Source organism: Sus scrofa, chromosome 12 (genome assembly GCF_054392235.1).
Source record: "Sus scrofa isolate SSC_HxYL_T2T_F1_AM1 chromosome 12, Sscrofa_HxYL_maternal_Yorkshire_Landrace_v2.0, whole genome shotgun sequence".
Lineage (NCBI taxonomy): Eukaryota > Metazoa > Chordata > Mammalia > Artiodactyla > Suidae > Sus > Sus scrofa.
This window is the reverse complement of record NC_139394.1, coordinates 6,089,128-6,114,670: the sequence shown is the minus strand read 5'-3', so window position 1 is coordinate 6,114,670 and position 25,543 is coordinate 6,089,128. Positions and strand designations below refer to the sequence as shown.

Sequence of the window (25,543 nt, the reverse complement as noted above, 5' to 3'; positions counted from 1 at the left end):
GAAATTTTGGCTTCATCTCAAAATCACCTAGAATATTCATTTGATTAACTTTCTGATTATTGCCTTTAAAGAAGAAAATGGTCCAGGAGCCTGGTCTTTTAACAAAAGCCTCAGGTGGTGCCTGCACATCCACTTAGCTAACGGTGTCTGTATTAGAAGGATTCCCAGTAGGGTGCAGATGGTTTTATTTAACATGCAGCAAAACAAGGGCAGCCGGTGATGCATCCAGCACAGCTGCTGTCACCAGGCAGTGACCTCAGTGGTAATGAGTAACACCCCTAAGTAACTGTAAAGTCTAAAGCTTATTGTAAAGGGACATTTCCATACAGCAGTCCCACAGACCTTCCCGAGGCTGCAGCAGCCCCTCTGGAAAGCTCTTGGATGTATTCCTCAAGCAGTGAAGTTGGTTCACTTGACTGGAGCAGTGAAACCTGCTTGCGGAGCGGGAAGAGTGATGACCTCCTGACAGAGGAAGAAAGCCTGGCGGGAGCAGGGAGGGTCAGGGAACACGGTTTGTGCCACCTTTCCCTGGCGATGGCTCTGAGCCCATCCCGCTGAGCTCAGGTGAGCTGTGCGCTCTGTCCTAGAGTCCTGGTCCAGGTGCATCTAGTAGATGGGGCTGAGCACTGTTGAAGCAATAGGGTCTGGTGATTCGATTTGAGCAGGTCTGTAATCTCACCACCTCCAGACCCAACATCTCGCCGACAGTGCCCCTGAGCAGTTGGGATTTCTGGGCAGCAGGTAAGGACATAAATCTAGTGCAATGTGCCTGACCCTGAAGCCTCCTGTTCCCACCTGAATGCTGCACCGCAGGCCATCTGGTCGGAGGAAGGGGAGGCTGAAGCAGGAGGACACAGGGCGGTGGGAGCAGTCCTGCCTCCCGGAGGCCTGACGGGCAGGAGAGCAGGTTACTTCATGCCAAGCGAGAGGTAGTGAGTGAGGAGGCCGGCCTGTTGCCACGGCAGGAGGCAGGCTTTCCCAGGAAGTGCCTGCTGCCGGAGAAGGGGAACACTGGCTCTCTTCCTTCTTTCCTAGCATAATTCAGGCTGCCATGAGGCCAAGTTCTGTCTCTACTGAGATGTCCACAGGACACAGCCTGCCACTTCCAGGGACGAGCACACAGCTCATGCAGTGGCCATTCCAGAGCGCTGCTGCCCACAGAAGCCAGGGCCAGTGTGATACGCCGGCTCCCGACTTGGGGCAGTTCAGGACCCCCGGGCTTTGCCCACCTCCCTCGAGGTGAGAGGGGGAGCCTGCAGGAGAAGCACGGAGTAGCAATGGGGCTGAGACCCTGGGGGGCGGTGGGGGTGCCGTGGGGACATGGTCCTTGAGGGAAGGCCCTGAGTCTGTCTGTGGGCTCTCCCCTCTTGGGGCACCACGGGCTGCCAGCAACGGGGGAAGAACCTACTCTGGCCTTGGGTCCATGTTCCCGGGAGATAGTGCAGCGTCTGGCCACGCCCCACCCCTGACGTACGTGGCCACTTCAAGTCACACAGGTAGATAAAAAAGGTCCTTTTAAGGGGCCAAAGGAGGAGAGATCATCGCAGCAGCAGCTTGGCCTCTGGCAGCAATGCCCAGGGCCCTGTCCCCTATCAAAGCTCTAAAGCAGTGCCGTCAGGACATGGAGAAAGACTGGACCTGAAGAGCTTCCTGTCCCAGGGCAGCCTGCCTGGGCTCCAAAGTGCAGGTGACAGTGTCCTGGGATCAGAGATTCCCCCACTGCTCCACAGGAGGGAACTGGTCCACCTCGCCCACCTCCGTGCTCAGCTGCTCCCCCAAGGTGAAGGTCAGCCTGTAGCGAAGCCTCGCCTTCTCCTGCAGCAGAGGGCAGCACGTGAGATACCCTGGGGCCCTTTCTCTGCTAAAGGACAGGGCCCGCTCCCACCACCCCATCCTCACTCAGCCACCGAGGCAGGTAGGGAAGGGACGATGCCTGGTGGCTCTTCAAAAACATTCCACGTTGGGAGACAGGGGTTCTGAGGTCCTGCCCTGGGGCAGCTCGGGCTTTGGGCCGGGGCCCCGGTTCTAGCTCACCTTCAGTGGATTGGCCAGCAGCATGACCTGGGTGATGGCTGCAGGTGGCTGGATGGGGCTGAATGGAGAGAGTTCTGTCCCAGAGGGTGGCTGCAGCTTCACTTTCATCGACTAGAGAGAAGGAGAGAAGCTCCTCTGAAGAGAGATGGCAAGTGCCCTGAGATGGAACAGTGGCCACAGTGGACGCGCTGCCTGCTGGAGGCAACGGGTGCGGGACAGAGGTGATCGTGCCTCCGGAGGCCCCAGGAAGCCGGGTACAGGTACCTTGGGCACTGCGGCCTGCAGCACGATGCTCTTGATAGGCAAGGGAGCCGTATTCAGCATGGACACGACCACCACCAGCACATCAGGCCGTCCTGGGGGACACTCCTTGGCAAAATGGAAGAGGATGCGGAAGCCATTTTTATCGTAGGCCGTCACAGGAAGGGCACTGCCTGTAAGAAGGGGCATGTGACTGTGGCAGGAGAGAGGGCCAAGGAGCCCCAACAAGCACCGGGGCAGCCCTGCGACGGGGGCCTGGGGAAGCGCCTCCGCAGAACTCCGAGTAGCAGCGGCAACAGGCCCAGGCCGAGACGGCAGTGGGGTGGGCCAGGTTTGGCTCTAAGGGACCCGGGCAAGAAAAGCCTGTACCCACCCACCCTCTCTGTTCCCAACAACGCTGCAAGCTGTGCGCCACAGCCCCCAACCCCACCCCGAGCCTGCAACACCTACTAGGCTTGATAGATTCCAGGGGGACGTGGACACTGGCCAGGGACAGCTCAGGCCCCTCCATGGGGCTGCCCTGGGGCTGGAAGGCAGGTGGCTGGAAGAGAGGGCTGCCGGGCCCCGTGGAGAAGGGGAGGAGAGGCCTAGCTGAGGTGCTGGCGGGGAGCAGAGGGGAGGCGGCCGCCCCGGGGAAGAAGCTGGAGGAGCCAGGCTTCACCAGGCCCGAGGTCCTGGGAAGAAGGTAGGAGGACAAGGCCCGTCAGAGACCAGGCAGCTGCCGGCTGCCCCTCACCAAGGCCTCCCAGGCCAGAGCCGGCTCCCTCCCGCCCCACGATTCCAGCCCACGGACCAGACTGAAAGGGCAACAGCCTCGACCCCTGCAGCTGCCTCTGGTTCTGCCAAGCCCGCCCTCCCCACCCCCCCCCCCACCACTCATTACATTTTGGCCTCTTCTAGAAGCTGATCCAGGGCATCAAGCTGGTGCAGGGTGCTGTTGCCCAAAGCTGAACCCTGGTGCCCGGGGGCTGTGGGCTCGGCTTTGGGGGCTGCAGTTGGGGCCAGTCCAGCAGAGAACAAGAAGGGGCCTGCACTGGAAGCAGGAACGCTGGCTGCGGCCCCAGGAGCCTGGGAGTTGCCTGTGGGGGCTGCTGAGGGCTGGAGGAGAGGCCCGTCTGAGGGGCTGCGGGCACCCAGCCCAGGTTTGGAGCTGAAGAAGTCCAGGTCCGACTGTTGGTTCTATGCGGAATGGACAGCGTGAGTGAGCGGCAGGCCCTGCAGGCCGCAGAGGGTCAGGGCTTCCCACCTGCACCCCTTTCCCGGGAGCCCCGGGGCCAGGCTTCTATACCAGTGCCCTCTGAGGGTGGGCCAGGGACAGCACTTTGGTGCCATCCCAGCTGTAGGAGGTAGTGCCCTGGGGCTCAGCTGGGGACTAGTCAGGAGGGAGGTACTAAGAAGTGAAGGTTCTGTGGGGTCACCTGTGCCCGTACCTGGAACAGGGGCCACTGGCTGCTTCCCGCAGACTCCCTGGGAGGAGCAGTCGGGGCAGGGTCCGTGAGGCCTGAGAACAGAGAAGAGGCCCCAGCTGCTTGAGGAAGTCACATGACAAAAGGGACGGCAGGGGGTGATGGGGTGGGGTGGGGAGAAGGTGACCCACAGGCAACCTGCTCTTCAGTCCTTATTTGAAGGGGCACCTTTAGGGAGAGCAAGACACTGGGTCCACCTGTGGTCACGCGCAGCCTGCCCTGGGGGCCTGCCCCGCTCCCCGCCCCGCCAGAAGCCCGTACAGACGTACAGACCCCCGCAGAGGACTCACCTAAGCAGAGCAGCTCCTCATCCAACAGGCAGAGGGCCGGGCTCGTGCTGTTGGGCCCCGGGGGGACCTCAGCCTGGCTGGACAAGTGGCTGCGCCCAGGTGCTGAGGCCTGGGGGGGTGGCGGGAGGGTAGGGATGCTGGTGGGGGCGAGGGGGGCCGGGGACGAGCTGCTTGGGGCATCCGACTCGGCGAGGTCGATGAGCGTGGCCTGGTGAGTGGAAGGGTTGTTTCCTGGATGGGCGAATGGGAGGGGACAGGAGTAATTAGGGGCCACTTGAGTGGCTGCACAGGAGGGAGAGGCGGGGAAGACCCTGGGTGCATCTCCAGGCCTCCGGGAGCTGGAGGACCGCTTGGAGAGGCTCAGAATCCTCGCAGGCGCTGTGGGATGGCACACTGGTCGTCCTGCTGGTGGGGACTGGGGCTTGTGTGGAGGGGTCGGGGGTGGGGAACCGGAGCACTTTACCTTCAGAATCAGGAAGGGCTGAGGTGGCCACCTCACCGTTGATGACTTGCCCTTCGACGACTGTTTTATAAGAGTTGATGACCCGGGAAAGGTTGTCACTGGCCTGCAGGATGTCCCCTAGATCAGGAAAGAGACCTCTCACTCCTGGTCCCAACGATGCCCCCACCACAGAAAGAGCAAATTCTTAGGTCATCGTTGTCAACCACTCACTCACCCAAAGTATTGTCGTTGTCCTCCGTCTCACTGGCGAGTTTGAACAACGCCCGCCTTTTGTTCTCACACCGGTCAAACAGCTCCTAGAAGAGACCCAGGTATAACAACTGCAGCTCCCAGGGCTGGTGGAGCTCAACCAGCAGGGCCTTCGTGCCTAGAGAAACCCACGGGCAGGTGCTGGCAGAGCTGGGCTCAGAGCACACATCTTCCCACCACCAGCCTCCGCCACTGTCACTCAAGACACCTGCTCAGGAGAGGCCACCAGGATGAGTGAGAGGAAGTGTGACCCTCTGGCCTCAGACTTCAGAGCATCCCCGTGACTGAGAGCGGCAGAGTGTGGCCCTCCGCCCAAGTGTCCCCAAGGCAGAAGGCAGGCAGCAGGGGTGGATCTGCAGAGCTTCAGGCAGCTCAGCCCCGCTGAGCACAGCAGCTACGGTTCGTGTGTCAAACGGGGGCCACCCCCGCGCCACCCGGCCGCCGAGCTGATTAACACGGGAGGAACCCCTCCCGCCCCGGCGTGGAGCGGCCTCTCAGGGCAGGGACGCGGGAAGGGCCTACCTTCATGAGCTCTTTATCTGCCTCTGAGGAATCCTCTTGGCTGTAATGAAGCAGCATCTCGCTGAGCAGCTTGACGTTGTTGCTGACCTCCTCCAAAGTGTGCAGGCGCTTGGTCACTTTCTGGATCCGCGCCTCATCCTGCGTCAGGGGACCAAGGAGAAAGCTCAACCGGACTCGTCCCGCTGCGCCCCAGAATCCCACCTTCCCAGAGCGCGGGCGCCAGGGCCCCAGAAGCTCCCGTCAACGCTCAGGGGCCCCTGGGAACCACCGGCCTCAGACCCGAATCGACAGTTTGTCCTTCGAAGCGACAGCCCGCCCTCGCTCACACTCAGCCTCCTCTACTCTTGCTCCCCCAGAAACTCCCGTCCTCCTCCTCCCAGGGGAGGGCCGGGGACAGGGCACGGGGCCTCTGCTCTGGGGTCACAGCGCCTCCTCCCCCAGGCTTCCCACTCACCTCCTTCACCATGGACTTGATGAGCTTGTTGGCCTCCTGCAGGTCGTCTGGGTTCTTGCTCTTCAACAACTTGGCTAAAAGCTGGCAGTGGAGGGACGGAGGTAAAGGCCCGGGCAGCGAGCTCCCGCGGAGGAGCCAGCCCAGCTCTCACCCGAGGCCCCACAGCCCCTGTGCACCTTACCTTGGATTTCTCCTCATCGTCAAAAACCGGGTTTTTAGGACGAGGCGGGGGAGAGGGGATCAGCGTCCTGTCCACAGGGAGCAGCGGGTCAGACTGCACGATGCCTGCAAGGGGACAGAGCAGCGTTGGCACCCTGCTGCCCTTCCTCACCCTCGGGGGGCCTCCCTGTGACTTCCAGGCCTGCAGGCCGTTCTCCCCCCTCCCCTCCAACTGTCTCAGGCAGACACCCCTCGTTCCTTCCAGGCTTGGCAGCCTCTGGGGCCGCTCTGAGGCTGAGGCCAGGCAGGTACGTGCCCTGTCTCTTCAGCATGTGGTAGGCATCCTTGATCTTTGATTCCTCTGCCAGGGCCAACGTCCAGCTGTAGAGCAGCTCAATGACCTTGGTCTTCACCTTCTCAGACACCCGGTCCCCCAGGTACTAAGAGGCAGAAAGAAATGAGAAAACCTGGTGAGTGAGGTCTGGAGGCAGAGACAGGGGAAGGCCCTCTTCACAGCAATGCCATGGCTGCTCACTGGCCCCAGGCCTGCAGCGGGAGCTGTGTGACAGCAGCAGGGGGAGGGGAGCCACCTGCGCACAGCTGTGTCCCTCGGGGCACAGACCGTGGTTGGGGCCGGGGGCAGGGCCTCCACACTGGGTTCCACGCACAATCCGGCGGAAACCACTGCGCTTTAGCTTGAATGCCTAGAGCGTAAGCAACTCCGGAGTGCAACAGAGCCAGCTGCTGGCGTCCGCATGAGACAGGCCGAGGAAAAATGACGGCTGTCATTGGGAGCCCAGAGGCTGATGGGTCCCAGGCCCTCCACTGACACCTGCATAGCTGCTGCCACGTCACCTGTCACATTGAGGCTGGGAGCCCATCAGAGAAGGTGGTCGGTCCCTGTGACCCGAATGGTCATCCTGCGACCTTCGGGCAGCTCTGAGGACAGGCCCCAGCGGGCCTCAGGTCTGTGGAGATGCTGGTTGGTCCAGTGACAGCCAGTAAGATGGGACGGGGGGAGGAACACAAAATAAGTTCCTAGAAATGAGGAAACTGCCACTGACTGACCTTTGGAGAGACGACTTTGATCAACTCGTTCAAAAACCGGAACTTGCCCACTTCATTATGGAATCTCCTGCCGCAGTTCTTCATGCAGGCCTCCAGCACCTGCACACGGGAAGGCGAGGCGCTCAGCAACCGGGTCTGGCTGGGAGCGGCACCCGGCCAGACCCTGCACATAGGCAGCGCTGAACACTCACCCACGGAAAGAACTAAACAGAAGTTGTGTGCACCGCCCCAGGGGACATCAGGCAGCAGGACTACAGACAAAAGCTTTCCTCAAATTGCAAACCTCGGAGTTCCCGTCATGGTACAGCGGACATGAACCCGACTAGGAACCATGAGGTTGCAGGTTTGATCCCTGGCCCCACTCAGTGGGTTAAGGATCCAGCATTAACCTGAGCTGTGGTGCAGGTCGCAGACACAGCCCTGATCCCGTGTTGCTGTGGCTCTGGTGTAGGCTGGCAGCTATGGATCCGATCTGATCCCTAGCTTGGGAACCTCCGTATGCTGAGGGTGCGGCCCTAAAAAGCAAAAAAAACAAAAACCAAAAAACCAAAAAACCAAACCTCTCCTGGGGAAGCTCGACAAGAGTAAGAAAAACCCCCTGAGACCCAGATACCAGGACAGTGAATGTCAGTCCTGGCAGGTGCCTGCCAGCAAGGTTCTGCCCTCCAGTTTTACAGATGGAGAAAAAGGCCCAGAGATGACACATTTCTCTGACTCAGGGTCCAGGGTTCTTTCCATAAGCTGATCAATGTTTTGGGGAGACGGGAAAGAATGTTTCAATTCTGTTTTCTTGGAGTTCCCATTGTGGTGCAGCGGGAACGAATCCGACTAGTCTCCATTTGGACACGAGTTCAATCCCTGACCTCAAGAGTGGGTTAAAGATTCGGCATTGCCATGAGCTGTGGTGTAGATTGCAGACACGGCCCAGATCCCACGTTGCTGTGGCTGTGGTGTAGGCCAGCAGCTGTAACTCTGATTCGACACCTAACCTGGGAACCTCTATATACTGCAGGTGTGGCCCTGAAAAGCTAAATAAATAAATTCCATTTTCTCCATTTCAGATGACATGTTATTCTCCCTCCCCTGCCCCATCGCTTTTCCTTCTGGGGCTCATAAGGCTGCCTTCAGCGTTCCTGTGCTGCTGTTGTGGCCCCGGTGCCCACAGCTGATGCCCAGGAGCACCCCCTGAGTGCTGCCCCCTTCCCTGGCTTCCATCTTTGTAAAGCAGGGATTTTCAACTACACCACTACTGACATTTGGGGCCAGTCACTCGTTGTAGAAGCGGGTCCTGTGTGTTACAGGGTGCTAAGCAGCAACCTGCCCTCTACCCACTAGAAGTGCCAGTAGCATCTCCTGATGTGTGACACCCAAAAACATCTCCAGACAAAACTCTCAAGAACCACCTCTTTAAGACCTTCACTGGGAGTTACAGTCGCGGTGCAGCGGAAACCACTCTGACTAGGAACCATGAGGTTGCAGGTTCGATCCCTGGTTGATCACTCAGTGGGTTAAGGACCTGGCGTTGCCGTGAGCTGTGGTGTAGCTCGCAGACACAGCCTGGATCTGGTGTTGCTGTGGCTACAGTGTCGGCCGGCCACTGTAGCTCTGACTAGACCCCTAGTCAGGGAACCTCCATATGCCTCGGGTGTGGCCCTGAAAAGCCAAAAAAAAAAAAAAAAAAAAAAAAAAGGCCTCCACTGTCCGGTGGACACAGCAGAGGCATGCACGCAGGCTAAGTGCCTGTCCCACGACCATGGCCGTTTCCTGCCCTTCCAGAAGGCAGGGGAGAAAGCTGGGAACCCTGGTTTAGAGGAGAGCCTGAAGACACCCGAGTGCCACACCCAGCTCCATGTCTTTTATCCTCTCGGTCTGAATAAACGCCAAGATCTGCCCATTGGTGTGATGCCTTCACTAGTAACTGACGTTACTTCTAGCCACAGAAGGAATTACCCTTGGCCAGCTCTTACCTGGCACGATAGCTCTGTCAGCATCTCTCCGAGCAGCCTTTTCCAAGCCCCGCCCAGGGCCCTGTCCTGGCTCCCTCCCTCCACCACTCGGCGCCTCCCACTAGATCTTGTGCGCACACTTCTGTGTCTGAGACACTCAGTGCCTGGCACAGGGGCACACATCTGTAGAACAGCTGAGCGAACAAGGTGCAGGTATATCTAGTTTGCACCAAGGATACTCAGCTGGCTTAGGAGAGAGACCTGACCCCCCTCAGAGATCCCAGCGGGCTCATGAGGGGTCACCATCAGCATGGAAAACCTACCGTCAGGGCCTGGACCGCCTCCCATTCCTGCGGAGACTGGATCTTATGCGCCAGCAGTCGGACGGCGATCTGTGGCCTGGGAGACAGCAGACCACTTTCAGGACACTGAGCCTCGGCCATCTGGCCAGCCCTCCTTGACCACAGCTTTTGACTCTTCCAGGCACCTGTCTCTCGCCTGCCCCCTAACCGCTTTGAGACTCACCCTTCAAGCTCTTTGTTGATTTGATCACAAAAGCCAATTATGTACTCCCAGTCCTCCTGGCGGTTGGAAGGATTGGTGGCTTTATCTTGGGAGAGAACAAAGAAGAGGACAATTATTATAAGGAGCAAAGAGGACACCACGGAGGGTTCTCCTCACATTTTTTAGGCGCTGATGCTGTTTGTTTCCAAATGTCTTCTCCAGTAGAGAAGACCCAACAGTCCAGTCAGACGGCAGGTCCAATACAAACACCGCTATCTGTCTAGTATTTTTAAAGTCACAGATGACAGAGAACACACATCTAAGCCTGTCATTTTAAGGTAAGCTAACAACATTTATTGAATCTAAGCAACAGTCATTGTGCCATCTGTCCCTGGGGTCGCAGAACCAGCACCTGAGCTTTCATAATCGGCACCCGCAAGTTTCAATGGTCTTCCATGGTTAAGGACGAGCACAAGAGCTGAAGAGCCCTCAGTGGGTCACTGAGGGTTTAAACTCCTGGAGCTAAATGTCAAGTCTCCGAGTCCTTGGGGTGGGTCCCCTCTTCTCCGTTATCCCCAAAAGCGGTACTTATAACAGAGGACGGCCCCAGCTGAGGGTGGTTAAATGTATTCCCGGCTCTGATTTAGATCTTGGAGTCTGCCTCTTCCAGAAAGTACTCCCAAGCTGCTTGCTAAATTTAGGGCTTCAGATTCAGAAGACAAACGGAAGCCTGAAGGCGTATGTCCTTTTTCAAACACCAGGTTCCTCCTGCACATTTCCACAAGGGCCAAAAGCAGAGTGAGAGCCTGGAAAAAGCCCATCCCAACAAGGGGTGTTGTCAGAAGTTCCTGAATTCTGATTTCTCGTGACCGTGTTCCCTTAACTTCCTTTTTTTTTTTTTTTTTTCCTCTCCCAACATTAAAAACACTAGCTCCATAACCAAATCCTAAGAGGGACTCCCAGCCACCCTCCCATCCTCCACCATCCTCCAGGGGTCACAAGAGGTCACCAGACGCCACCCAGAGGCAGAGGGAACACCTGCAGCACTTCTGCTCTGGTTCCAAGAAAATTCTGATGTCACTCCTCAATCTTGAAAAGATAATTAGCAGCCCCTTCAAAATGGCGTATGCTAAGAGTTCCTATTGCAGCCCAAGGGGAAATGAATCTGACTAGCATCCATGAGGACGCAGGTTCAATCCCTGGCCTTGCTCAGTGGGTTAAGGACCCAGTGTTGCCATGAGCTATGGGGTAGGTTGCAGGTGTGGCTCGGATCTGACGTTGCCGTGAGCTGTGGTGCAGGCCGGCAGCTACAACTCCAATTTGACCCCCAGCCTGGGAACCTCCATATGCCGCGGGTGTGACCCTAAAAAGACAGGAAAAGAAAACAAAAACAAAAGGCATACGCTGGAAGGGAAAGAAGATTAAATCTATCAAGAGTGGCTATTTACTGCCAGGGTGACCCACGGGCTGTCTCCTTCCAAAGACCCTAAGTCTTTCCCACCAGGTACCTGGTGTCTGAAATTTGCTCAGGCGTTAGCGTAGCTTTGCTACTAACCTCCATCCTTTGAGAGGCTTAAGGTTCTCCTACGACATCAAGAGGCTGAGGGATACAAAATAAGAAGGTCTGAGGAGCCACACCCCGTCACTATTATCATTTTACCTCGTGGTATAAGACAAGAAGCCCATTCACTTTTGCTGAAGGCGACTCACAAAACACCTTACATCTCACGGATACAGGGTACAGTGTGGACACCCCCTCCCCGCCACATACTTAAGCTACGGGCATTCACCTAGCGATGTATTCTGCCCGGGCCCGCCACAATTCCTGCAGCGTTTCTGCTTCCAAGAATGCTCCCACTTACTTTCCACTTATGTTCAACATCTCTAGAATCTCGCTTCCTTCCTCGCTCCCTCTGTTTTTCTTTTCCAGCCATCCTGCAGCTTATAGACTTCCAGAGATCAGATCCAAGTGGCAGTTTCAACCAACGCTACAGCTGTGGCAACACCTGATCCTTTAACCCACTGGGCCGGGGGCGGTGCTGGGGCCCGAACCTGCATCTCATTGCTGCAGAGACACTGCTGATCCTGTTGCACCACAGCAGGACCTCCCCTTCCTCTTTGATAGACCTTTTTACTGCAGACCTGCAGGGAGCTCTCCACCTATACATGAACAAAAAAGGCCCTGGTCAGAGTTTCTGCTGTGGTGCGACGGGATCAATGACATCTCTGAGGCACTGGGAAACGGTTCAATCCTCGGCCCTCCACAGTGGGTTAAAGGATCCAGCATTGCCACTGCAACTGTGATCTGATCCCTGGCCCAGGAACTCCATATGCCTCAGAGCAGCCAAAAAAGAAAGAGGGGGAAAAAAAAAAAAAAAAAAAAAAAAAAAAAAAAAAAAGGCCCTGGTTTCAGGCACGGTTGGTCCCACTTCTGGGTCTTTCCTCCAACTCTCCTCCAGCTCAGTCTCCCACAGGATGCGGAAGCAGCTCGGGGGATAACTCTGGGTGACTCAACCTCTCCACCTGCCCACTGCCAAGCCCCGGCAGATGCACACAGGCTTCTCCCACTCAACATTCTCCTTCACCTGGCACCCAGGTGACACCAGAGCCTCCCCTGCAGATCCTGCCTTCTAGAACCACCCCTCCAGGCTCTACTCTGACTCAAGATTTCTATTTTCGGGTCGCCGTTGAAAGCCTTATTCTAGTCTGAGTCTTTGCCTCCAGATTTCCTGTTCATTTGCAACTTAATTCCATCACTAGCCTCGACGGTCGAGTAGGGATGAAAACAGCAGCATTGGGCTACCCCATCCTAACAGGGCTCAGAGGCGACAAGTTCTAGGTAGCAAATGACTTAGAAATAAGCAGAGGCAAAGACATGGATGGAAAAGGCGTCAAGGAGTTCCTGTTGTGGCTCAGCAGAAACAAATCTGACTAGCATCCATGAGGTTGTGGGTTCGATCCCTGGCCTTGCTCAGTGGGTTAAGGATCTGGCATTACCATGAGCTGCGGTGTAGGCTTAAGATGCAGCTTGGACCCTGCGTTGCTGTGGCCATGGTGTAGGCCAGCAGCTGTAGCTCCGATTGGACCCCTAGCCTGGGAACATCCACGTGCTGCAGGGGCGGCCCTTAAAAGCAAAAAAAGAAAAAAAAGAAGGGAGCCGAGAGTCAACCTTCAGTGCTAGGGTCTAGCACCAAGGGAGACTTAGTCAATCACCAGGTCTCCGGCGAGCACCCACAGAGAATGAGGCACAGGGCAGGCTAGGCCCTGGAGCGACTACGGGAAAGTCCAAGATCTGCGCCCCACCCTTGAGGAGGTTATGTGCTTCCGGCGCAACCACATGAGAAATAACCAGAGTAAGAAACAAGATGGGGTGTGATTTAAAGTGCTAATTTGGTGCAGAAACAGGTCTAAAAACAAATTCATCACTTCTCCTTCCTGACTTCCCTGTTTCTATACATGGTGCCACCACTCAAAAGCTCCTTTTGCCCCACCCCCAGGCACCGGGTTGAATCCCATCAGTCTCCTTCCCTCTCACCATTTCCATTAGTGAGTCCTGATTCCTTCCTTCACAGTATCTTGGGGTGGAGGGCACGCCCACAGCATGTGCAAGTTCCCCGGCCAGGGATCAAACCCATGCCACAGAATTAACCAGAGCCACACAGTGACAATGCTGGATCCTTAACCTGCTGGGCCACCAGGAGGCTCAATGTCTTTTCAAAACTCTTGCTTCCTTTCTTTTCTTTTCTGCTTTTTAGGGCTGTACCTGCAGCATATGGAAGTTCCCAGGCTAGGGGCGTGATCAGAGTTGCAGCTGCCAGTCTACACCACTGCCACGGCAATCCAGATCCTTAACCCCTGAGTGAGGCCAGGGATCAAACCCTTGTCCTCATAGATACTAGTAGGATTTGTTTCTGCTAAGCCACAACAGGAACTCGTCATTTCCTTTCCTTTCCTGCCCCTACCTCCTTACTTCTCACCTGTTTCCAGAACTTCTGCCCTGATCCATTCTATATCAAAACCCCATCTCAACCATCACAAACCCTGATTTAAGCAGGTATGGTAGGATCTGGGCCTCATGGCTGTAGAAACTGAAACTTCTTGGGCTGGAATTCAAGCTGGTTCAGAACTTGGTTCTAACCTCCCAGCTTTCCCTATTAGCTCCCACAGGAACTCCTTGCTTGAAACAGCCAAACACGTGTTACTGTGTGCCCCAAATATGGTTTGTTCCCTCCAGATCACTGTCTGGCGTTTTCCTAGCCAGTTTTCTTGTCTTTAAGGCCTTGCATGAATGCTCTCTCCCCACCGGGAGAATCATCCTTCACTCCACTTATCTCTAATTTCCCAAAGAAACTATCTGCATTTTAGCATTTATGGCCCTTGCCACTATCTTTTCACTTAAAAATGTTTTAGGAGTTCCCTGGTGGCCCGGCAGGTTGAGGATCCACTGTTATCACTGCTGTGGTATGGGTTCAATCCCTGACATGCCACAGGGAGGGCCAAAAAAAAGGCTTTATTCACTCCAGCATCACCTTCATCAAACTGAAGGCACAGACCATCTGAACTTCTAAATTTTCATAACACCTCACATAGCAGGTATTCATTAAACACTAACTGGTAATGACCGAACTTTAGAAAAGGCTGAAGTCATCAAGAGATGGTTTGTGGGAAAGGAGGGTGGGGTTTAAAGCATTTAGTGGAGCAAAGGAGAAACAGGGCTTTCAGATAAGGAGAGGAATTAGCCTTGGGGAGACGAGAACATCCAACCAACTAAAGCAAAGAAGAACATCAGGAGGAGTTCCTGTCCTGGCTCAGCGGTTAACGACTCCGACTAGGAACCATGGGGTTGCGGGTTTGATCCCTGGCCCATATGCTGCGGGTACGGCCCTAAAAAGACCAAAAAAATAAAAATAAAAAAACCCCACCACATCAGGAGGCAGCTGCGGGGGAGCAGCCCTGGAATGACTTGACTAAACAGAAGTGCTTTTCTGGGAGGAGAATGCAGAAGGGACTGGGAAGGGGAGGAGGGGCACCCCGAGACACTGGGCCCAGCAGAGGTTTCTGTAATAATTCTGGCAAAACAGGGAGTGACAAGGACATAGACTAAGCACGAGCATGTAGACAAATCTAACATTGAGGAACCCTGCGACAAAAATAAATGAGAATTTAAAGATTACATTGACTTTTTTTTTTTTTTTTTTTGGTCTTTTCTAGGGCTGCTCCCGTGGCATATGGAGGTTCCCAGGCTAGGGGTTGAATCGGAGCTGTAGCCACCAGCCTACACCACAGCTCATGGCAACGCCGGATCCTTAACCCACTGAGCAAGGCCAGGGATCGAACCCGCAACCTCATGGTTCCTAGTTGGATTCGTTGACCACTGCACCACGGCGGGAACGCCTAGATTGACCTTTTAATGAAAGCATGATTTCCCTTGTAGGTTCCTGGTATTATCTATGGATGGCTTGCTTGGGGTGCAGATTTTGGGGACTGTTTTTATAAAGGTGTGAAGAGGGGGCTGGCTACAAGGCATGGAACATGCCTTAAGAAAAGGCAGATGTTCTGTTATCTTGAAGATTTCAAAGGCATTTATCAGCAGCAGTCAACGCAACTTAATCAGTTGACAGGTAGCTGGACGGATGCTTGTGGAATGGTGAGAAGAAAATAAACAACTGTGGATTTTAAGAAATGTTTTTTACAAGCAAAAAAAAAAAAAAAAAGATGGTGCTGCACTCCAAGCAATGATCTATTCGATTGGTACAGTTTAGAACTGTGAAGGTGGACAGAGGGTAAGAATGGAATCCTCTTAACACTACCCCAAATATCACTCTAAGAATCAGGAAAGGGTCAAAAGCCAGTCTCAGCTCTACAGATACCCTCCCCTACCCCCTCATCATTTCTACTCTTCCTCAGAAACAGATTTATGTCTCTTCTTTCCAACTATAACTCTAAACCTAGCCTATGAAACTCAGCTCAGGTCATTTAAATTACTCCAATGTCCTCATTAATATCTGTGAATGGAACCAATTCCAATGTGCTTATTATCTGGTTGGGTGGCTCTGGGCAAGTGAATTGACTAGAGTCAGGGTGTCCTCTTTTTGTGACACTGTGATAGTACCTGCTTGCTAGGATACTTGACAAATGAATTAAATGAATGTCTTTGGAGCACTCTTAGCTCCTTGGAGAACAGTTCCATATATACCGAAGACTTTGTGACCTCCCTGCAACTGCAGATTTCGCTCATGTAACCTAAGTTCAATCACCTGAACAGGGTTTATTAAGTAAAGGCAGGCAAGGAGCTCCCGCTCTGGCACAATGGCATCAGTGGTGTCTTGGGAGCGGTGGGACACCGGTTGGATCCCCAGCACAGTGGGTTAAGGAACCGGTGTTGCCGCAGCTGTGGCTCTTGGCTGTGGCTCGTATCTGATCCCTGGCCTGGGATCCCCATGTGCCGCGGGTCGGCCAAAAAGAAAAAAAGAAAAGTCAGGCAATTGGAGGAAAGAGCCATCACCTCCAAGAGCCTGGAGGCTCTAGTAAATAACAGATCTCCGCACAAGGCACTGTCTAAGCATCTAGCCTGCTGCCTTATCACCCTGTTCAATTTGTCTTCACTGAAAGAGACCTCCAGGTGCCTCCTCTAACCCACAGATAAAATAATATTAACCCTTGAGCCAAATACTACCTGCTAGGGTTAAACCGTTATTTCTTTAACAGCAATATGCATTAGCAATCATAGCAATAGGCCGCTATAATTACAGCATCAGGCAGCGCCTCTCAGGTTTGCTCAGTATAGGTTATCAACGAAGGACTCCTTAAGATATGCAGGGCGGGGGTGGGGAACACAGCTTTCACCATATTTTGGTCACTGCAGGAAAAAGGTAAAGCCCTGTTTTCTCTCTCACTTTAGATTCTCACTTCAAACATTCAGCCTGCGCGAGGAGGTCACTTCTCCTCGAATACAGGTTCACAATTCTGAAGCTATGCTTGCTCATCGGCACCGCCGCTTCCGAAGCTTCAGCCCAAATCCGGAGCTTTTCCCTTGGTCAGGAAGGCGCAGGGGTTCCCAGAGTCAAAAGCCGCGCGCGTCCCCACCACAGCTGCCCCAAAGCGCCGGATGCCTGTCAGCCCGAAGCACTTGGCTGTAGCTTTCTCGAAGCCCAGGAGGCCCGGACCGGACCCGAGCTCACGCCGCGGCGCGCGGAAGCGGGAGCAGGCGCCGCAGCACAGGGTGCAGGAGCCCGGGCGTCCTGACGGGGAAGGGGCGTGATCGCGAGACGCTCCCAGAGCAGGCGATGCCTGCCGCAGCTGCCATGCAGCGCCACCGCGGGGCCCGGGGAAGGGGCAGAAGGGTGTGGAGAGGGGCGGCTCGGCGGCTTGAGGGCAGGCACAAGCGACCGGGGCTACTCACTCAGCCAGGACTCCAGGCTCTCCCCTTCCGCCTCCGCCATATTGCAGCCGCCCGGGCCGGCCCCGCGGCCTCAAACCTCGCGAGAACCTGCAAGAGCTGAGCTGGGGCGGGGCCTGCATAGGGCCCTGAGAAGAGAGAGCGCCGCCACCGAGGGTTGCGCCAGGCTGCGGCGAATAATGGGAGCGCGAATGTTTCCTTTTGACTCTTCACCTTAGACCCCGGTGTGAGAGACTCTTAAGGCCCCCATAGGGTGAAGCCCAGGTTTAGGAGCCTGTGCAGCCTTTCCCGGACTTCTGTCACCAGCTCAGGCGCACCGAGGGCAGTCTCTGTGGGGTCCTCGTGGCCAGCCAAGATGGCTGCCCCCGCGGTGAAGGCTGCGCGAGGGTGGTCGTGCTCGGCCTTGGGCGTGCGGATTGCCGTCCTCCGGTTTCCAGGGTGAGAGGGCAGCCTGTAGCTGGGAGGCCGTTTGGGTCTTCACGGAGAGACCTGCTGGAAAGGAAGAGGGGCCGTAGACAGGCCGCGCGGGAACCAGGGGGCTGGGATGTCCGGCTCCATGGCTCTTTAACCAGCAGGGTGATTTTGGGTCAGTCTGAAGACATAGTGACTTCCCGCCCGCTCGAGGGGTTCTAACTTAGCGCCGAAAGTGCGATCCTGTTAAAGAACGCAGAGCTGGGATTTTCTTTGTTGGAAGGGAGGGGGAGAGATGCATAGGCGGGGCGCCTATCCCGAGTTTCAGGCCCGTCCTTACCGTTGGCACTTCCTGGCCTGTTTGGGGGAAAGTTCTCCTCCTGCTTGGGACGGGAACCAGAATTATCGGGGTTCACCTTTGGCTAGCGGTCTCCGCGCCGCTCTCACTCGTCGGCGGATTGGCACCCTTGCCTATTGTTAAGTCAAGCTATTTCACTTGTGGAGTCAGCTTTTGCCCTCCTCTTCCTCTTCCCCGCCTCCAGGCTAACCCAGGTGAGGTGGAGCCGCTATGGTCCTGAATACAAGGATCCCCAGATTGACAAGGAATATTACCGCAAGCCGTTGGCGGAGCAGACGGAGGAGGAGAAGTATGAGCGGGATTTCAAGAAGACGCAACTTATCAAAGCCGCCCCCGCGACCAAAACAAGTTCTGTGTTTGAAGACCCGGTGATCAGGTTAGAAGGAAACAAAGTTTTTTTCCAAGGACCGGGACTTTACCAGGGAGGGTCTATAGTAAGGATTCCCTGACACGGCCTTGAGAGGCTAAACATGTTGCTTTTCTCCTTGAAGTAAATTCACCAACATGATGATGAAAGGAGGAAACAAAGTACTGGCCAGATCCCTCATGACACAGGTAAACAGTCCCTCTGCTTTTCCCCGTAGCTTTGTACTTGGCTCTTTCGTTTTAGCATGAAAAAAAAACGGATTCTGTAGCTGTCGTTGAAATTAACTTCCCTGTATGCATGTGTGGGAGTGGGGCTTTAATGAAGTCCTGCAGGAGTCAACAGCTACCATTCCTCATCCCCATATCCCAAATCTTAGCCCACTCTTTCTTTCCTGGTCCAGGGAAGAGGGAGACACTGAAGATCCTGGTTTCAGCAGTGCGGAGGGAGGAGCTGCACAGTTAGAGAACAACAGTGTGACGGGAGTAAAGGGCAAGATCCTAGCTCAGCTGGGAAGACCCTTTAGGGAGCCCGGGGCAGCCTCTTCCGTCGTCTCTCATTGCAGACACTGGAAGCTGTGAAGAGAAAGCAGTTTGCCAAGTACCACGCTGCCTCTGCTGAGGAACAAGCAACCATCGAACGCAACCCTTATACCATCTTCCACCAGGCCCTGAAAAACTGTGAGCCTGTGATCGGGCTGGTACCCATCCTCAAGGGTGGCCATTTCTACCAGGTGAGTGGTCAGGGCGGGAAGGCAGGGCTGCTCCTGTGAAACGAGGTGGGGGTGGGAGGGCCTGGGGTAGGGCCAAGATTGATAGCTTTCTAGGGACCAGGAAGTGTCAGCATCTGCTCATCTGGGTCCCATACTGTAAAGATTACAGACAGAAGATGGAAGAGGGCAAAAAATGTATCCAAATGACCTCCCACCCCCCTTTCTGTCCAGTATTCTGTGTTCTAAACTTTAAGCTTCCCGTGGTGAGGGACTGTATTTAGACCTCATCTTTATACACCAGTGTCTAGAATAGCACTTGACTGATGTTTCATCACCATTTGTTGAACTGAACCAGGTGCTCCCACTGTAGCACTTAATTGTATTTCATCGTCATTGTCATAGGTAGATGTTCTAGTCTTTCCTTTTTCAATATAAACTTCATGGGGGTAGACTTTCTCCTTGATATCTGCGTCCCTAGGGTCTAGCATGGTGTCTGGCACGTAGTGGGGGGCTGGCAAATGATTCTTGGACAGGAGACTCTTGTTTCTAGCTACCCATGATCTGAGTTGGCTGTCACCCTAGCTGACAGGGCTTTTCCCAGAGGTGCCTGTATCAGTTTGGCTGAGCTCTCTTTAGAGGTTAAAGAGGCCAGTGCTTGGAGTTCCCGTCGTGGCACAGCAGAAACTAATCCTACTAGGAACCATGAGGTTGCAGATTGGATCCCTGGCCTCGATCAGTGGGTTAAGGATCCGGCGTTGCCATGAGCTGTGGTGTAGGTCGCAGACTCAACTTGGATCTGGCATTGCTGTGGCTATGGCATAGGGTGACAGCTGTAGCTCCAATTAGACCCCTAGCCTGGGAACCTCCATATGCCACAAGTGCGGCCCTAAGATGCAAAAAAAAAAAAAAAAAAAAAAAAACAAAAAAAAAAAATAGAAAAAGGAAAAAGAAAAAAAGGCCAGCGCTCAAGAAGTGTTTGCTCATTGACTGCCTATGATGTCTGCACTGAGCTCAGCCAGGGGTGAGGGAAGCTCCGAGAGGAAAAGCCAGGCCCCTCTCCCGGAGCCTTGCCAGGGCTGGCCCAGAGGGGCCCCTGCAGCTGCTTCTTAGAGCTCAAGGTGGGGAGGAGCCTGCAGTCCAGGCACGTTCATAGACTGACCTGCCCACGGCCCGCCTTCCCAGGTCCCTGTGCCGCTAGCTGATCGGCGTCGCCGCTTCCTGGCCATGAAGTGGATGATCGCTGAGTGCAGGGAGAAGAAGCATCGGCGGGTGCTGATGCCGGAGAAGCTGTCGCAGGAGCTGCTGGAGGCTTTTCACAACCAGGGCCCTGTGATCAAGAGGAAGCATGACATGCACAAGATGGCCGAGGCCAACCGCGCGCTGGCCCACTACCGCTGGTGGTAGAGGGCGGCCGGGGGCTGGCGAGGCCTGGCGCTCTCTGCTGCAGGAACCAGTGGGAACCGATGGGAGCCCCTGCCATGCTGAGAAACACCTGGGGTTTAAGAGTCTAGTTCCCTTTAAAGGGCCGGCAGGCCTCATGAGAACGATGGAGCAGCGTGTTGATTGCTGTGAGTCCTTTCTTTGGGGGCTAGAACTCGCTCTCCCTGCCCCATCTCCTTGCAAAGAGGGGACATAGCAACTTGGATTTCCAAGACACAGGCTTGTCCAGCCTTCTCTTCTCTCAGCTTGGGGCAGACCTTTGGGCAATACGAAAGGAAGCAGTTTTAGTATCAGAAAATGTTTATTAGAAAATTCTCATCCTGAAGTGGTGTGGCTTGCGATGTGGTAGTGCCCTTCATTAAAACCAGCGGCAGGAAGGGTGCTTGGTTCCAAAGTGATCCTTGTACAAAATGTATAAAAAGCAGTGTGACTTGTGCTCTGCTTCTCCCTTTGATACCCCAAAGCACCCCACCCATGGCGATGGCTCCCCATTTTCCAGATGGGGAACTGAGGCACCAAGCTAGCTGTTGCAGTGATGGTTAGTGCAGTGCTTGTCAGGAGTTGCCCTTCTCTGCCTGGTCCAGGTTGAAGGGGATGAGAGAAAGGCTGATGGGACTGGGGCAGGTGTGTAGGGTCTTCCCGTCCTGGGGTCAGGGAGGGAAGGTGCTCAGGGCCGCACCACCGTGTGAGTGGGAAACGTCTTGAGTGCTTTTGAAAGTCTGGAAGGTGAGACAAGGACCCCACTGCCAGGTTGGGGAGTGGGTAGGAGGAAGGCCAGCGCTGCTGGGGAGGAAGCCTGGTCTGGGGCCCTAGTCCGAGAGCTCGCTGTAGTAGTACTTGTGGGCAGCCGGGGTCGTCTTCCAGCCGGCCGCCCGGAACTCGATGGTCTCCAGCAGCAGCAGCTGGGCCAGGGAGCTGAGGCCCGTTGGGAGCAGGAAGCCATCCCGGATCAGGACAAAGAGCTCATCCATGCGCTGCCTGTTCATCTTCTCCAGCTGCTCCCCGACGCGATGCAGCTGCAGCACCAGGCAGTCCACCTGCAGGGGGCAGCGGGAGGTGACCCCGGGCAGAGCCAGCCTGTCACACAGAGCAGCCATTTACTGAGCACGTGCTGTGTGCCAGGCACCAGGGTTGGCCCTGTACACACGCTTCCCCACTTCATCCTCACAGCACCCCGTGGGCCCTGGCCACTGCTTGTGTGAAAGGAGCAAGTTGAGAGATTTGCCTGAGGTCTCTCAGTGGGCTAGGCTGGACTGGACTCTGGCCCTGTCTTCAAACTACTGCTTTTTTTTTTTTTTTTTTTTTTTTTTTTTTTTTTTTGGTCTTTTGTCTTCTTAGGGCTGCACTCTCAGCACAGAGGTTCCCAGGCTAGGGGTCTAATTGGAGCTGTAGCCACCAGCCTACACCACAGCCACAGCAACACGGGGTCCGAGCCCCATCTGTGACCTACACCATAGCTCTGGGCAATGCCAGATCCTTGACCCACTGAGCAACCTCATGGGTCCTAGCTGGATTCATTTCCACTGTGCCATGATGGGAACTCCTCCAAACTGCTTCTTAATCCTACTCCCCACCCCTCCCCCTATTTGGTTTCTGGGCCACCTGTACCCTCAGCTGGCTGATGCTCACCATTCCTATCATAGGTTGGCCTTCCTACTGGGAAGGCAGCCTCTGAGCCAGGAGGCTTTGGCTGTTCTCTGCTCTGGATGGATTCCAGACCTAGCAACTTCCCCTGTAACTGTGACAGGCCTTACATGCCCCCACCAAGCTCCTGCCCAGCAAGTGATGCCCTCGAAAGTCTCCATGGACAGTGAGCTGCGCCAAAGACTACCTCCCCAGGCTTCCGTGCCCAGGCCACCCACCTCCTCCTCCTTGCTCAGACTGTCCGGCTGGGCCAGCCGGAAGAGGCAGTCGTAGACCGGGTTCACCAGGGCCATCATGGGCATGTTGTTCACCTGCGGGGGAGAGTGAGCGCCACAGCACTGGCTTGGTGGCACAGGAGACAGGCCATCTCTGTTGCACGGGATGTGGCTGGTGGGGGTGGGGGGGCCCTCACCCTCAGGTAGTCAAAGATGTTGCAGATAAAGGTGACGTAGCAGACCCAGCCTTGCAGGGATCGTGCTCGAAGCTGCTCCCGAGCCTGGTACTCCTGCTGCAGCCGGTTGAGGAGTCCGCGGCGGAAGACACTCTGGCCAGCTTGCTTGCTCTCCGCCTGTGAGTGGGAGAAAGGCTGGTGAAGGGGCGTGACAGTGCTGTCACAATTCCACCCAAGCTTCTAAAGCTGAGGCCCCTGCTGTCCTCTTGTGCCTCTGAGGCCAGCCCTGTGCATCGCTGCCTGGCTAGCCAGGCCTCTGCCCACCTCTGAAGCACCTTCCTCCAAGCGTCTCCCCTCTGCTGTACCAACCCCACCCAACCTGAATGATGGCGTAGCACATGCGTCCTGCTTCCTTGCTGAACACACAGTCCTGCAGAGAATGGTCCACAATCACATTGGCCACCTTCTCCAAGTCCACGGCACCTGGATCTAGGGTAAAGACAGGTGGGGAATCTCGGGGTGCTTAATTATCACATTTGCCTCCACCTGCTTCTAAAGGCTCGTGATGTTCGCAGAAGAGCGAGCACTCCCGTGACGCCCTTCCATTTAAAGAGACCAGAGAACAGAAAGGAAACCGCACGCAGGAGCAGCTCTGGCCATGAGCCTCCTAGGGTGGCCCAATCAGCGGAAACAGGGAGGGTTACGCAGCTGTTAGGGAATGGAAGATGCTGGGTTTTTAGGACACATCTTTTCCTGGCACAAGGGTGAGGACGGAACCCTGAATAACAATGTCTTTGACAGCCGTCCACCAAAGGAAGTGTTCTCACAATGCACACATGAGCCCCCGACAAGAGCGGGCCAGGCGGGGCCTCCCCAGAGGCTTAGCTTGGCATGTGATAGGCATCGCTAATCGTTAGCTGAGGCAAACTTCTGTCCTGAGTGCTGCAGAAGGCACGGGTCCAGGACCACTACTTTCCTCCTCTGCCAAGCAGAACACTCCATCCTCTGTCCCAGGTCAGGCGGTGCTGCACACGGAAGAGAGCTGCTTGCAGCAACACAGAAACCAGGTCCTGTGTAAGGGCTTGAAGGGCAGGAACTGCGTCCTCTGTGCCTCGCCCTCCTGTCCTGCGTACGTAACCTTTTAAAAAAACGCTTTATGGAGTTCCCGTCGTGGCGCAGTGGTTAACGAATCCAACTAGGAACCATAAGGTTGCGGGTTCAGTCCCTGGCCTTGCTTAGTGAGTTAAAGGATCCGGCGTTGCCGTGCGCTGTGGTGTAGGTCGCAGACACGTCTCGGATCCCACGTTGCTGTGGCTCTGGTGTAGGCTGGTGGCTACAGCTCCGATTAGACCCCTAGCCTGGGAAACTCCATATGCCACAGGAGCGGCCCAAGAAATGGCAAAAAAAGACAAAAAAAAAAAAAAAAAAAAGCTTTATGATTGGAAGGGTGACTCTATGATTCATACTCCCAAATACTGGCCTACATGGGCTTGTCTTCCAGTTCCAGAATTATGTTGCTGACTCCCATTCTCAGAAACTGAAGGGAGAGGCCTGGGCGTTACGGCTCAGTCCTCCGGTCCTGTCCCCCTGGGCCCTTCTGTGTAGCTCTGGACCCAGGCTCGGGAGGCTCCCCGCGCTCACCTTTGAGTGCTGTCTTCAGCAGCTGCTGGCTCTCTGCATCAAAAGACTGGATTCTGTACTCCTCTCTACCAGGCTCCCCCATGACCATCCAGCCTCAGGTGCTCTTTACTGGGGTGGGATGAGTGACAGCACCTGGGGAGGAGCAGCGAAGGGAGAGGCCTTGGGTGTGGAGCGTGGCGCCAGGGTTCCCAGCCCTATGTGCCCTGGGCAGAACTGGCCAGTGCTTGGGACAGGTGCTCCTGGGCAGTCTTTGGCATTCAGGGCTTGGTTAGGTGCCCACAAAGCTTGGCTTCTGGTGGTGAGGCTGGCCAGGCACCTGCTGCTCAGTTAAAGAAGCCCTGCAGCTTCTGGGATTACACAAGAGGAAAGAGACCTCTACTCTCCAGCCCCAGCAGGAGGCAGGATTATTCTCAGCTGACACCAAGGCTGGGGTGAGGTGGGGTGTGATGGGCTGGGGGGATGAAGAGGTCGATAATTGGACACTTTTCCTGCCTATATACGCCGGTCTGGAAGCTGCTGGTCCAGCATGATTCTCAGCGAGTGAGATGGCTACAGGCTCCACGCTGTGGACAGCTCTGTCCCTGCAAAGTTCCAAGCCCCTCTCCCCAACTCAACCTTAGTCAAAGTCCTCGGTCCAGAGAGCCCACCCCTCCAACCCACGGGATAAGGCTGGCCAGAGGGCTGGGCGCAGAAGCGTCTCTGCCGCCCTGACGCCCCCTTTCCTGGCCAGCTTCTCCCCAGGATGGACTGGTTAAACTGGCCTCCTGAGTGGTAGAGACTCAGCCTGGCCCACCCAGGATTCCCAGTTCCTCAGTTCCATTCTAGATCCTTTCTCTTAAGGAGGGGAGCGGGATTACGTATCTTCCAGGAGTGGTCCCCCCTTTCCGGACTCGGAGATAGCCTTAGGGTTCTCCAGACCTGGGCAGCTTCCCTAAGCTCGGAACGCCCTTCCCGGCGGCTCAGCGCAGCCCACCGTCCGGTGTCCCGTGGGGTGGAGAGATGATGGGAGCGCCAGGACCCACCTGCCACGCCGGCGCCGCGCCCGCGTGCCCAGAGGCCGTCCGGCTGGCATGGTGCGCGCGGCCCGCGCCCGCGGCGCTGCTGGCGAGGCCGGCCGCGCCTTGCTGCCGCTTAGGTCACTTCCTAGTGCAGGGGGCGGGGCGGGGCCCAGGGCAGGGGGGCGGGGCCTGGCCCGGCCGCCTCGCCGACGCCACCTGCCGGAGCCCCGACGACGCTGCCCCCGCCGCGCCACCGGGCACGCCCGGAAGTTCGGAGCTTGGAGCCAGGCAGGACGCCGGTGACCCTGCTCCCACCGCCGCTATCCTCTCCTCACCTGGTTCTCCCACGGCCTGTCCGGGACCACAACGGCTGCTCGGCGTTGGGCCCGATGTGCTCCGCGGCCGGCATGAAGCCCTCGGTCTTGAGCGCTGGCACCCCCCCCTTCGCCCCGCCCCCACACCAGGGCTCAGGTTAAAACGGGGTCAGGAGACTCGCCTGGCCGCGCGGTGTGGGAGGAGCCTGCGGGGGGCGTGGCCTTCAGCCCGGGGGGTGGGAGGGCCGAGAGGATGGCTGGAGGGGCAGGACTTCGCAGGTGGTGGCACTTTTACCCCCACCCCACCTCTCAAGGTGAGAGCGGGAAGGTGGTAAGGGCCGGATCGAGTCCCATTAAGCCCCTCTCCTACTCCAAATACACACGCTATTTAATGGTAAAACTAGTTGAAAATCAATGGGCTAACCCAAGAGAAAGGGTCCCAGGTGCCAGCTTGC

General features: G+C 55.9%; 3 protein-coding genes across 14 annotated transcripts; 1 reads left to right on the top strand and 2 right to left on the bottom strand.

Moving 5' to 3' along the window:
* Positions 1–168: 168 nt before the first annotated feature.
* Positions 169–16,871, bottom strand: GGA3 (golgi associated, gamma adaptin ear containing, ARF binding protein 3). 7 transcript variants are annotated; one of them, XR_014820676.1, is made up of 18 exons: positions 16,819–16,871; positions 11,279–11,576; positions 9,438–9,522; positions 9,236–9,311; positions 6,967–7,065; positions 6,215–6,338; positions 5,921–6,024; positions 5,740–5,820; positions 5,286–5,423; positions 4,729–4,810; positions 4,515–4,631; positions 4,052–4,282; positions 3,726–3,796; positions 3,179–3,474; positions 2,746–2,969; positions 2,299–2,403; positions 2,035–2,145; positions 169–1,815 (listed from the first exon to the last, which is right to left on the bottom strand). XR_014820676.1 is itself a non-coding variant. In XM_084983657.1 (18 exons), exons 5-18 carry the CDS (start codon positions 7,048–7,050, stop codon positions 1,705–1,707), a joined length of 1,944 nt encoding a protein of 647 aa, XP_084839783.1. In that variant the 5' UTR covers positions 7,051–7,065; positions 9,236–9,311; positions 9,438–9,522; positions 11,279–11,576; positions 16,326–16,871; the 3' UTR covers positions 169–1,704. The 7 variants fall into 7 exon arrangements, 5 of the variants coding, with proteins under 5 accessions (XP_084839783.1, XP_084839782.1, XP_084839784.1 ...); XM_084983657.1 differs by having other exon boundaries at positions 2,299–2,468; positions 16,326–16,871; XM_084983656.1 differs by having other exon boundaries at positions 2,299–2,468.
* A 74-nt stretch (positions 16,872–16,945) lies between these two features.
* Positions 16,946–22,948, top strand: MRPS7 (mitochondrial ribosomal protein S7). Of its 2 annotated transcripts, none has more exons than XR_014820721.1 (5): positions 16,946–17,253; positions 17,769–17,960; positions 18,076–18,139; positions 18,514–19,367; positions 21,558–22,948. XR_014820721.1 is itself a non-coding variant. In XM_003131206.6 (5 exons), exons 1-5 carry the CDS (start codon positions 17,171–17,173, stop codon positions 20,062–20,064), a joined length of 729 nt encoding a protein of 242 aa, XP_003131254.1. In that variant the 5' UTR covers positions 16,946–17,170; the 3' UTR covers positions 20,065–20,535. The 2 variants fall into 2 exon arrangements, 1 of the variants encoding a protein (XP_003131254.1); XM_003131206.6 differs by lacking the exon at positions 21,558–22,948 and adding an exon at positions 19,843–20,535 and having other exon boundaries at positions 18,514–18,681.
* MIF4GD (MIF4G domain containing) lies at positions 18,226–25,220 on the bottom strand. Of its 5 annotated transcripts, XR_014820725.1 has the most exons (8): positions 24,799–24,905; positions 23,777–23,908; positions 22,515–22,624; positions 22,157–22,312; positions 21,963–22,055; positions 20,938–21,137; positions 19,820–20,357; positions 18,226–18,523 (listed from the first exon to the last, which is right to left on the bottom strand). XR_014820725.1 is itself a non-coding variant. In XM_005668610.4 (6 exons), the coding sequence occupies exons 2-6, from the start codon at positions 23,862–23,864 to the stop codon at positions 20,910–20,912; spliced, it is 675 nt and encodes a 224-aa protein (XP_005668667.1). In that variant the 5' UTR covers positions 23,865–23,908; positions 25,110–25,220; the 3' UTR covers positions 20,383–20,909. The 5 variants fall into 5 exon arrangements, 4 of the variants coding, with proteins under 4 accessions (XP_005668667.1, XP_013836204.1, XP_084839939.1 ...); XM_005668610.4 differs by lacking the exons at positions 18,226–18,523; positions 19,820–20,357; positions 24,799–24,905 and adding an exon at positions 25,110–25,220 and having other exon boundaries at positions 20,383–21,137; XM_013980750.3 differs by lacking the exons at positions 18,226–18,523; positions 19,820–20,357 and having other exon boundaries at positions 20,383–21,137; positions 24,695–24,905.
* Between the last annotated feature and the right edge of the window lie 323 nt (positions 25,221–25,543).

Bases quoted from the DNA above. Each gene is read 5' to 3' on its own strand.
- MIF4GD (XM_005668610.4), bottom strand. From the start codon at position 23,864: ATGGTCATGGGGGAGCCTGGTAGAGAGGAGTACAGAATCCAGTCTTTT. The intron at 22,625-23,776 runs GTGAGCGCGGGG...TCTTTACCCTAG, and splicing joins GCTGAAGACAGCACTCAAAG to ATCCAGGTGCCGTGGACTTG. The intron at 22,056-22,156 runs GTGAGGGCCCCC...TCTCCCCCGCAG, and splicing joins ACATCTTTGACTACCTGAGG to GTGAACAACATGCCCATGAT.
- MRPS7 (XM_003131206.6), top strand. From the start codon at position 17,171: ATGGCTGCCCCCGCGGTGAAGGCTGCGCGAGGGTGGTCGTGCTCGGCC. The intron at 17,961-18,075 runs GTTAGAAGGAAA...TTCTCCTTGAAG, and splicing joins TTTGAAGACCCGGTGATCAG to TAAATTCACCAACATGATGA. The intron at 18,140-18,513 runs GTAAACAGTCCC...CTCTCATTGCAG, and splicing joins CCAGATCCCTCATGACACAG to ACACTGGAAGCTGTGAAGAG.
- GGA3 (XM_084983653.1), bottom strand. From the start codon at position 16,858: ATGGCGGAGGCGGAAGGGGAGAGCCTGGAGTCCTGGCTGA. The intron at 3,797-4,051 runs GTGAGTCCTCTG...CTCTGTTCTCAG, and splicing joins TGAGGAGCTGCTCTGCTTAG to GCCTCACGGACCCTGCCCCG. The intron at 2,146-2,298 runs GTACCTGTACCC...CCTTCTCTCTAG, and splicing joins TGCAGGCCGCAGTGCCCAAG to TCGATGAAAGTGAAGCTGCA.